The 12,366-nt window shown below is 41.1% G+C and overlaps 1 protein-coding gene across 8 annotated transcripts in view; it reads right to left on the bottom strand.

Moving 5' to 3' along the window:
• The window catches only part of LOC137383199 (katanin-interacting protein), a 234,788-nt gene that overhangs the window by 149,016 nt on the left and 73,406 nt on the right, over positions 1-12,366 (bottom strand). For all 8 annotated transcript variants that reach the window (XR_010977350.1, XM_068055677.1, XM_068055676.1 and 5 more), the window contains 2 exons: positions 9,800-9,937; positions 8,774-9,020 (listed from right to left, as the gene is read on the bottom strand). Coding sequence is in view for 7 of the 8 variants with exons in the window: in XM_068055677.1 (XP_067911778.1) it covers positions 8,774-9,020; positions 9,800-9,937 (385 nt within the window). In the remaining variant the exon portion in view is untranslated. The remainder of the gene's footprint in view (positions 1-8,773; positions 9,021-9,799; positions 9,938-12,366) is intronic.

Below are 12,366 nucleotides of genomic sequence, written 5' to 3'. Positions count from 1 at the left end.
GGATAGAGGATTGGTTAATGGATAGGAAGCAGAGAGTAGGAATAAATGAGGCATTTTTAAGTTGGCAGGCTGTGACTAGTGGAGTGCCGTAAGGATCAGTACTAGCTAGGGCCTCAACTATTCACAATCTATATTAATGATCTAGATAAACAGACTGAGAATAATGCATCTAAGTGGACTGACAAATCAAAGCTAGGTGGGAATGTTAACTGTAAGGAGGACACAAAGAGGCTGCAAGTGCAAACTCAGAGAGGTTAAGTGAGTGAGCAAGAAGGTGGCAGATGGAGTATAATGTAGAGAAGTGTGAGGTTATTCACTTTGGTGGTAGGAATAGAAAAGAAGAACATTTTTTGGGTGTTTCTGGTACAAGGAACACAGAAAGCTGGCATGCAAGTACAGCAAGCAAGTAGGAGTGCAAATGGCATGTTGACCTTTATCACAAGAATATTGAAGTACAAAAATAAGGAAGTCTTCTACAATTGCACAGGACTTTGGTGAGACCATACCTGGAGTAGACCATACATGGAGTACTGTGTGAAGTTTTGGTCTCCATATTTAAGGAAGGGTATTTCCATTGGAGGCAGTATAGTTCTTAGGATGATAGGCTGAGTAAATTGGGTCTATATTGTTTGGAGTTTAAAAGAATGAGAGGTGATCTCATTCCAAGATTCTGAAGGGGCTTGACAGGGTAGACACTGAGGTTGTTTCGCCTGGCAGGGGAATCTAGAACACAGGGGTACAGTCTCAGGACAAGGGGCCGATCATTTAGAAGTGAGATGAGGAGAACTTTCTTCACCCAAAGGGTTGACAATCTTTGGAATTCTCCAACCAAGAGGGTTGTGAATGCTCCATCGTTGCATATATTTAAGGCTGAGATAGACAGATTTTGTTCACTCAGGGAATCAAGGGATATGGTGAGTGGGCAGGAAAGTGGAGTTTTGGCCCAGGATCAGCCATGATCATATTGAATGGCGGAGCAGGCCCAAGTAGCCATATGGTCTACTCCTGCTCCTATTTCTTATATTTTTGTGTTCAATGGGGAGGTGAGGTCATCCACTTTGGACCCAAGAAAGATAAATCAGAGAATTTACTAAATAGTGAGAAGCCAGGAACTGTGGATGAGCAGAGAGATTTAGGGGTTCAAGTACAGAAATCACTAAAAGCTAGTGGACAGGTACACAAAATATTTAAAAAGGCTAATGGGATGTTGGCCTTTATCTCAAGATGGCTGGAATACATTTAACGGAACGCTAGATAAGTATACGAGGGAGTAACGAATAGGAGCATATGCTAATAGGGTTAGATGAAGAAGGGTGGGGGGGAAACTCGTGTGAAGCATAAGTACACAAGAACTAGGAGCAGGAGTAGGCAATTCAGCCCCTCAGGCCTGCTCCGCCATTCAATACGATCATGGCTGATCTCATCTTGGCCTCAACTCCACTTTCCTATCCGTTCTCCATAACCTTTTAACCCATTACTAATTAAAAATCTGTCTATCGCCTCCTTAAATTTATTCAATGTCCCGGCATCCACCGAACTCTGGGGTAGTGAATTTCACAGACTCACGACCCTTTGAGAGAAGTAATTTCTCCTCATCTCTGTTTTAAATCTGCTACCCCTTATCCTAAAACTATGACCTCTCGTTCTAGATTGCCCCATCAGAGGAAACATCCTCTCCACGTTTACTTTGTCAAGACCTTTAATCATCTTATAAACCTCAATTAGATCTCCTCTCATTCTTCTAAACTCTAGAGAGTAAAGGCCTAAACTGCTCAACCTCTCTTCATAAAACAAACCCCTCATCTCTGGAATCAATCTAGTAAACCTCCTCTGAACTGCCTCCAATGTAACTACATTCCTCCTCAAGTAAGGGGATCAAAATTGTATGCAATACTCCAGATGCGGTCTCACTAATGCCTTGTACAGTTGCAGCAACACTTCCCTACTTTTATACTCTATTCCTTTAGCAATAAATGCCAAAATTCCATTTGCCTTCCTTATTACCTGCATTCTAGTTTTCTGCAATTCATGCACGAGGACACCCAGATCCCTCTGCACCGAAGCACTCTGAAGTTTCTCTCCATTTAGATAACAATTTACCTTTCTATTCTTCCAACCAACATGGATAACCTCTCACTTATCCACGTTAAACTCCATCTGCCAAATATTGGCCCATTCACCTAACCTATCCATATCCATTTGTAAATTTCTTATTTCTTTATTGCAATTTACGGTCCCACCTATTTTAGTGTCATCTGCAAATCTGGCTAAAGTACCTTCTAGCCCTGCATCCAAGTCATTTATATTGATTGTAAATAGTTGGGGCCCCAGAACCGAACCCTGTGGCACCCCACCAGTTACATCTTGTCGACTAGAAAAGGAACCATTTATCCTGACTCTCTGTTTTCTGTTGGTTAGCCAATGCTCTATCCAAGCTAATAAATTGCCCCTAACCCCATGTGATCTTACCTTGTGTATTAAACTTTAGTGTGGCACCTTATCAAATGCTTTCTGGAAGTCCAGATATACTACTCCTACAGGATCCCCATTATTCACTTTACTTGTCACATCTTCAAAGAACTCTCGAAAATTAGTCAAACACGATTTACCCTTCATAAAACCATGCTGACTCTGATGGATTGCATATTGACTTTCTACATGTCCTGTTATTACTTCCTTAATAATGAATTCTAACAATTTCCCAATGACAGATGTTAAACTAACTGGTCTGTAGTTTCCTACTTTCTGCCTCCCTCCGTTTTTGAATCAGGGCATTATATTAGCATTTTTCCAATCCACTGGAACCTTTCCTGCATCCAGGGAATTTTGGAATATTATAACCAATGGATCCACTATCTCCGCTGCCACTTCCTTTAAGACCCTAGGATGTAGGCCATCAGGCCCTGGGGACTTGTCTGCCTTCAATCCCAGTAGTTTGCTCAGTACTTTTTTCCTAGTGATGATGATTGTTCTAAGTTCCTCTCTTTCTATAACCTCTGCATTACCTGTTCCTATTGGGATGGTACTAGTATCCTCCACTGTGAAAACTGAGGCAAAATACTGATTTAGTGTCTCCGCCATTTCAGTGTTCCCCACTATTAACTCCCCAGTCACATCCTCCGAAGGACCAATATTCACAATAAACACTGGCACAGACTGGTTGGGCTAAATGGCTGTTTTTAATTTTATTTTACTTAGAGATACAGCCACCAAGTCTGTGCCGACCAAGAACCACCCATTTATACTAACCCTACAGTAATCCCATATTCCCTACCACCTACCTACCAATTTACAATGGCCAATTTACCTATCACCTGAAAGTCTTTGGCGGTGGGAGGAAACCGGAGCACCCGGAGAAAACCCACACGGTCACAGGAAGAACTTGCAAACTCCGCACAGGCAGTATCCAGAATTGAACCCAGGTCCCTGGAGCTGTGAGGCTGTGGTGCTAACCACTGCGCCGCTTGCTATAAATTCTAGTTAAAATATAAATACAATTCTCTTTTTGAAAATTACAACTGAATCTGATTCATTCAAGCAATACATTCCAGATCATAACTCGGTGTGCGAAAACACTCTCTCATCTCTCCCTTGCTTCTTTTGCCAAATTATTTTCAATCTGTGTCTTCTGGTCATCAACTCCCTTGCCGGTGGAAACAGTTTCACCCTATCTCTTGAAATTCTTCATAATTTTGAACACCACTGTTAGCCTTCCTGTATCCCTCTCGGCTCTAGAGAGAACAATCCCAGTTTCTCTCCACATAACTGAAGTCTCATCCCTCCCATTTTTCTAGTAATTCTGTCCTCGGCATTCACATCCTTCCTATAGTGTGATACCCAGAATTGAACACAATACTCCAACTGAGACCTAATCAGATTTATAAATGTTCATCATAACTTCCTTGCTTTTGTACTTGATGCCTCTATTTATAAAGCCCAGGATCCTCATGCATTTTTTTTTTAAAATAGCCTCATCAACAGTCTGACTACTTTCAAAAATTTGTATATGTGAACCTTTAGGGGTCTCTGTTCCTGTTGCCCATTTAAAATTGTACCATCGTTTATATTGCCTCCTCTAATTCTTCCTTCCAAATTGAATCACTTGACACTTCTCTGCATGACATATCATCCACCTTATGTCTGCTCATTTCACCAGTCTGTCCTCCGGAAGTCTGCTATATCCTCCTCACTGTTTTGTTTAGTTTAGTTTAGTTTAGTTTAGAGATACAGCACTGAAACAGGCCCTTTGTCCCACCGAGTCTGTGCTGACCATCAACCACCCATTTATGCTAATCTTACACTAATTCCATATTCCTACCACATCCCCACCTGTCCCTATATTTCCCTACCACCTACCTATACTAGGGGTAATTGCTAATGGCCAATTTACCTATCAACCTGCAAGTCTTTGGCATGTGGGAGGAAACCGGAGCACCCGGAGGAAACCCACGCAGACACAGGGAGAACTTGCAAACTCCACACAGGCAGTACCCAGAATTGAACCCGGGTCGCTGGAGCTGTGAGGCTGCGGTGCTAACCACTGCGCCATTCTTACTTGTTTACTACAAGTTTTGCGTCATCTGCACACCTTGAGATTTTACTTGGTCTACCCAAGTCCAGATTAATATATATCAAAAGGAGCAGCAGTCCTAATACTGACCCACTGCATACTTCCCTCTTGTCTAAAAAATAATCAATCACCACTACACTCTGCTTTGTCTCAGCCAATTTCGTATTCAGGTTGCAACAGCTCCTGTAATCCGATGGGCTATGATTTTGGTAACAAGTCTATTATATGGTACTTTATCAAACACATTTTGAAAGTCCATATGCACATCATCAACCCCATTGAACAACTCAATCAAGTTTGGCATACACGATTTGCCTTTAATGGCAATTAATGTTCTTCCAGATAATGGTCTCTTGAAGTTTCCCCAACACTGACATTTGGCTACTGACCTTTCATAACCAGGTTTACCTCTCCCCTTTTTTGAACAGGGGGAGAACAACTCCAGTTCTCTGACACCACTCCCATATCCGAGGAGGATTGAACGATTGTGTCCACAGCCTCCACTATTTCCACCCGTATTTTCTTAAGCAACATAGCATGAATCCCATCCAGACCAGGTGAATTTTCTACTTTTGAGTGCTGCCAACCTTTAATGCACCTCCTCTTTTTTTTTTGTCCTATCCAATTTCTCTAACCCCTCCCCCCCCCCCACTCCTGCTTTACTTTGGCATTGGCAGCATCTTCTTTTGTGAAGTCAGAAGCAAAATACTCATTTAGTACCTCAGCCATGCCCTCTGTCTCCACAAGATGATTTCCTTTTTCATATCTAATCAGCCTTACCCTTCCTTTTACTACTTATGTAGAAGACTTTAATGTTCCTTTTTATCTTACTCACTAATCTTTTCTCATATACTCTTAGCTTCTCTTATTTCCCGTGTCAGTTCTCCTCTGCACCTTCTGCATTCTCGACTTTACAATAAACCTGACATTTGTAATAAGCTAAAATAAAAGCAAAATACTGGATGCTGGAAATCTGAAACAAAAACAAGAAATGCTGGATTCACTCAGCAGGTCTGGCAGCATCTGTGGAAAGAGAAGCAGAGTTAACGTTTCGGGTCAGTGACCCTTCTTCGGAACAGTTCCGAAGAAGGGTCACTGACCCGAAACGTCAACATTTGTAATAAGCTTCCGTTTTCTGTTTCATTTTAATCACAATTTTTTAATTCACCCAGGAAGCTCTAGCTTTGGATACCCTTCCTTTCGCCCTCATGGCAATGTGCTTAATGTACACTCTAACTATATCACCTCCTTGAAGGTCACTCCATTGCTCATTTACTGTTTTACCTGACAATCTTTGTTTCCAATCCACCTGGCCACATCCCTTTTCAACTCACTAAAATTAGCCCTTTCCAGTTCAGCACCTTCACCCATACTGTGATCACTGTTTCCTAAATGCTCTCCCACTGAAACCTTGACCCACTTCATTCCTCAGATCTAGATTCAGAACTGTTTCCTTCCTCATTAGGTTGGAAGCATAATGATCAGGAAAGCTCTCCAACTTTCAAGATTTCCTCCCTATCCTTGACTTTACACTCTTCAATGCAGATTAATCAAAGTCGCTCATTATCACTACTCTATTGTTTTTAGATCTTTTGGAAGTTTGCTCCTCCATCTCCTTCCACTATTTGGTGGTCTATAGTAAACACCGAGCCGTGTGAGAGTTCCTGTTCTGCTTCTAACCAAATAGATTCTTTGAACCCTTAAGTGCATCATCTCGTTCCAGGGCTGTAACAGCATCTTTGATCAATACAACGACACCCGCAACACCCACCAACACCCCCACCCCACCCACCTTTTTTATCTTTCGTATTTTTTCCTGAATAAACTGTAGCCAAATATGTTTAGTTTAGAATAAATGTGAGGTTATCCACTTTGGTTGTAAAAACAGAAAGGCAGATTATCTGAATGGTGATAGGTTGGGGAAGGGGGAGGTGCAATGAGACCTGGGTGTTCTTGTACAACAGTCGCTGAAAGCAAGCATTTAGGAAGGCGAATGGTATGTTGGCCTTCACTGCAAGAGGATTTGAGTACCGGCGCAAGGATGTTTTACTGCAGATAAACAGGGCCTTGGTAAGGCCACATCTGGAGTATTGTGTGCCGTTTTAGTCTCCTTCTCTGAGGAAGGATGCTCTTGCCTTGGAGGGAGTGCAAAGAAGATTTACTAGGCTGATTCCTGGGATGGCTGAATTGACGTATGAGGAGAGATTGGGTCAACTAGGCCTATATTCACTCGAGTTTAGAATAATGAGAGGGGATCTCATAGAAACCTATAAAATTCTAACAGGACTAGACAGGCTATATGCAGGGAAGATGTTCCCGATGGCTGGCGAGTCCAGGGCCAGGGGTCACAGTCTCAGGATATGGGGTAGGCCATTTAGAACCGAGATGAGGAGAAATTTCTTCACTCAGAGGGTGGTGAACCTGTGGAATTCTCTACCGCAGAAGGCAGTGGAGGCCAAGTTATTAAATATATTCAAGGACGGGATAGATATATTTCTTAGTGTCAAATGGATCAAGGGATAGATAATGAGGAGAAAGCAGGAACAGGGTACTGAATTAGACGATCAGCCATGGTCTTTTTTGAATGGCGGAGCAGGCCCGAAGGGTCTAAAGGCCTACTCCTGCTCCTATTTTCTATGTTTCTATCCCTGCCCTTATTGGCACGATAATTACAGTTACATGTGGTAACTTGCGCCTGCAGCTCACCAACTTTATTTGTCACCCTCCATGCATTTACTCACAAGCACTCCAATATTTTGCTTTTATTTCTCCTTTTCAAATCCCTCCTTTTTCTGGACTTTATTCTAATGCTTTTCGTCTCTCCCAATCCACCATGCACCTTGTTTTTCCTCTTTGATGCTTCATTCTCTCATCTTGACAAATTAGTTTGAACCCTCCCCCATACGGAGAATAGTCACATATTACATGTCATTTATTTGTTAGATCCGAAATGGGATCAGTTATCAAATTATATATGCAAATACAGAACATTTGCTACTTGTATAATAAATAGCATATCACACTGTTCTATTTGTTTTAATTCTCAAGTCTGAATTGACACAACTCAAGCACAGTAGCAAATAAAACCCAAGATAGGAAGTGGAGCAATCTTTTTAGTACTTTTATTATCTCTTCAAATATTCCATTTTGTTTTTAGTATTTAAAAATATAATTACATTTCAGTTGCCATAGCAACTTAATGTCAGAGGAAGACATAGCAACAGAGGCCTTGTAGTGTACAACAGTCATGAACCAACTCATCAGACCCTACTTTGGGTGTTTTCTATGCTTTCTGACAGATAAGCATGATACCCAGGGTTATGCAATTCCTCTAGATTTCATGTCTTAACTGTGGTACAACCTACTTGTCTCTCTCATCTCTCCTTCTATCTACTTTCCACCCTCTCGCACAAGCCTCCAGGATAAATATTTTTGGGGTAGCTACCAGTTGAAGAACTTTACATGGACTGGGCCCCACTGTAGACAATGGATTGTCTGTGCCCTCTTCCTTTGTGCCTACAGCTGTTTCTTCCTTTCTTCCCCCAATGCAGAACAGCCAAGGCCTTGAGGAACAGAAAGTTGCCAATTTCTCAAAAACTTTCCATTTCCTGCTGCATACTCTGATCTATGCCCTCATTTTCATGTAGAGAATGTCCCCTAACACTCAGTATCTGTGTGTACAGTATTACATGCATAAATACTTTTCCTGTAAACTCTAGGCATTACAAAGTGTGAACAATGCACAGAAGTTACGAAGATCATAAGAGGTCTAATAGTATAGAAGGCAGCTAAGTGGCCCACTGTGTCAGTACCTGCTCTTTACTCAAGGGCAATTATGGATAGGCAATAAATACTGGCCTACCCAGCGAAGCTCACATCCCGTGAAAAGAATAAAAAAAACTTGTTCCAGCTTTATGTTACAGCAATCCAAAACTAATCCCACTACTCTTCTTTCTGAAGTATCACAGACAGTTATACTTTAGGCACATATAGTGTTAAAAAAAAACCTTGCACTTGTAAAATAAAACAAAATGAAATTATTTTGGTTCCATACTACCATTACTTTAAAAGGAAAAAAAGCAGAAAAAAACAATTGATCTAATAAACAAATATTAAAGTACCATTCTAATAAAGCTGTGGAAGCCAATTTGAAACAAGAATTACATAAAATTCCAATATATTTCTCAAATCTTAAAAACTTACTTTTTGTACTAGGCCCAAAATCAAGTACAATCAGATCTCCAGGGTACAGACTGCAGTGTTTAGCCTCTGAGCCCCTCTGGAAAGATTGTTTATTCAACTTTCGATCTTCCAGACATTCTATTGGTTCTTGAGTCTCAATCTGTTCTCCAATTGTATCGTCCTCAAGAGAATCAGCGTCCTCACTGCTAGTGCTCTTCTCATCATTAAGCTGGAGGTCAGCAGTCTGCTGCAAGCTTCTTCTCAACATCTAATGTAACAGGTGATACATTAAGTAGAGGACCACAGAATACTATGATCAGTAAACTATTAAGATGCTGAACTTAAAATGTTTGCAGTGTTAGCTGTAGCTCAGTTGGTAGCACTCTCACCTATGAGTCAGAAGGTTCTGGGTTCAAGTATGGCTCCAGAACTTTAGCCCAAAAATCAAGGCTGAATCACTGCAGTACTGAGGGAATGCTGCACTGCCAGGGGTGTTTGTCTTTTAGATGAGATGTTAAACCAAGGCCCTATCAGGTGAATGTAAAAGAGGCCATGGCATTATCTCAAAAAAAAAGCAGGGGAATTATGCCTGGTGTCCTGGCCAATATTTAAATCAAAATCACACACACAAAAAAAAATTATCTGGACATCATCACATTGCTGTTTGTGGGAGTTTGTTGTGTGTAAAATGACTGCCATGTTTCTAACATTACTACAGTGACTACACTAGGCTATAAAGTGCTTTGAGATGTCTTGTGATCATGAAATGCAAGTCTTCCTTCCTTTCCTTTTTGATCATAATATTCTTTAGGGTCTGGCCTACATGTGATGTCAGTACCCACTACAGATTGACCTAGGGATGGGTAATAAATACAGTGTTGCCAGTATTACCCACATCCTGACAGCATCGATAAGAATCATTCTTACCTGATCTAAAGTAAAATATCCTGTATTATTTATGACCGATTTTTAAATTAAAAATGAACACTTTTGCATTGACACGTGAAATTTATACGCTAGCGATTAACTTGAATTGTCAGCACTCACCTTAACAGCTTGCATATTCAGCAGTATTTTTTCACTGCCATCACAGCTTTTATCTGATGTCTTTCCAGGGAGTAAGAAGGAAGCCTTTGATAAGGCACAAGAGTTGCCTCCATTCCTGGAAGAGTCATCTGCAAGAATCTGCAAGAAATTGAGAAAAAGAAAAGCAAATACAAATTACATTTTGGAGTATTTTTCATGAAACCATTGGCAGTCATGCTTTCAACTGCCAAGACTCAACGCTCTGGAATGACCTTCGCTCCATCCTCATTTCCTCCCTAAATCAGTCAATTTCTCCACATTCTTTAAGACCTCCTTTAAAATCCACCTCTTTGACCAGCATTTTGGTCACCATTCCCACCAATCTTCTTCAACTTGTGTGTATTTGTTTCTTGTACCTCCATAACACACCTTTGGACATTTTTCTATTTTAAAGGCACTACATAAATTCAAGTTTCTCTTGTAGTATACACCCTACCTATCCTTAAATTCTCTGTCAAATGATCCAAGATTCTTTCCCAGTAAAAAGGGTCACCAACTACAGTCCACAGATCCCTGAAGGTAGCAGAACAGGTCGATAAGGTGGTTAAGAAGGCATTTGGAATCCTTTATTTGCCGAGGCACAGAATATAAGAGCAGGGAGGTTATGCTGGAACTATATAAAACATTAGTTAGGCCACAACTTGAGTACTGTGTGCAGTTCTGGTCACCTCATTACAGAAAGGATGTAATCGCACTAGAGAGGGTACAGAGGAGATTTATGAGGATATCTTCCTGCAGTCCACAGCTATCCTCCTCGCTATCAACTACATGGCCTATTTTTGTGTTGTCTGCAAACTTCCCCCTACATTAACATCCAGATCATTAATATACACCACAAAAAGCAGGAGACCTAGTACTGGGACCTAGTACTGAGCCCTGCGGAACCCCACTGGAAACAGCCTTCCAGGCATAAAAACACCCGTCAACAATTACCCTTTGTTTCCTGCCACTGAGCCAATTTTGTATCCAGCTTGCAATGTGGCAATTGAGACAGTTGGCCTATATTGACAGACTGCTTGTGCTGCCATTTCTAATCTTTATTGATTTGTTTATTAGTTAGCAGCAATTTATCCAATCCTGCAAGGATTCAATTTTATCCTGAGCCCGCTATTCATCCATGGCATCTCATAATTGGCTAATTTATTCTTATTTATTAGATCGCATGGGATTCTATTTTTTAACCAGTTTGCCATGTGAGACCTTACCAAAAGCCTTGCTAAAATCCATGTAGACCACATCAACTGCACTACCCTCATCAATCCTCCTTGTTGCTTCCTCAAAATATTCAATCAAGTTAGTCAGACTCAACTTCCCGTAACAAATTCCTGCTGACTACCCTCGATTAATCTGTGCATTTCTAATAGACAGTTTATCCTGTCTCAGAATTGATTCCAATAATTTGCCTACTACCGAGGTTAGACTGACTGGCCTGTAATTACTTGGTCTATCCCTCGCTCCCTTTTTAAACAAAGGTACCATGTTAGCATTCCTCCAATGCTCCAGAACAACAGCTATACCCAGTGAGGATTGGAAAATGATGATCAGATCTTCTGCTACTTCTTCCCTGACTTCTTTTAACATCCTCAGATACATTTTATCTGGCCCTGGTGACTTATCCACTTTCAAGGATGCTAATCCCCTTAATACTTCCCCTCTCCCTATGTTTATCATGCCCAATACTTCACACTCCTCCTCCTTAATTACAACGTTTGCATCATCCTTCTCTTTTGTGAAGACAGATGCAAAGTATTCATATGCCCGCCTTTGCCCATATCCTTTCATCAACAAAAATCTATCAGTCTCAATTTTAAAATTAACAATTGATCTAGCATCAACTGCTGTTTGTAGAAAAAAAGTTCCAAACTTCTACCACCCGTTGTTTGTAGAAGCGTTTCCTAATTTCACTCCCGAAAGGTCTGGCTCTCATTTTTAGACTACGTCCCCTAATCCTCGACTCTCTACCCACCAGAAATTGTTTCTCTTGAGAGTTTATGTTTTTTTTGGGGGGGGGGGGGGGGGGGGGCAGGAGTACAAAAAGTAAACTCATTATTCATAGGAGGTGGGAGAGGGGATAAATATACACCACATGTTTAATTAAATTTTTCAAAAGAATGTAATGAGATGGAAGGGCCTGAAGCCCTTTAAAAATGGCACCAGCGCCTGGGATGAAGCGCCTGCCCCCTCCATGTAAATGAGCCGCCGTGCCAAATATAATTGCGGCTCTGCGGCACACATCTCGTGCATGTGCCATGCCGTTTTTGAAGCTCGCCGCCAGCCTTCAGCCCCACATCTGGAGTATGGTATGCAGTTTTGGTCTCCACATTTAAGAAAGTATATACTTGCATTGGAGGTGGTACAGCGAAGGTTCACTAAATTAGTGAGAATTTCAGAAAGTTAAGTCTGTTTCTCTCTGCAGATGCTGCCTGACCTGCTGAGCATTTCCAGCATTAGCTGTTTGTATTCCAGACATACCATTAGCCTTTCTGATTATTTTCTGTGCCTGTTCATAACATTTTAATGATCTATGT

The sequence above is a fragment of the Heterodontus francisci genome, chromosome 24, assembly GCF_036365525.1.
Source record: "Heterodontus francisci isolate sHetFra1 chromosome 24, sHetFra1.hap1, whole genome shotgun sequence".
Lineage (NCBI taxonomy): Eukaryota > Metazoa > Chordata > Chondrichthyes > Heterodontiformes > Heterodontidae > Heterodontus > Heterodontus francisci.
The sequence above is the reverse complement of the archived record's forward strand: the minus strand, read 5'-3'. Positions and strand labels throughout refer to the sequence as shown.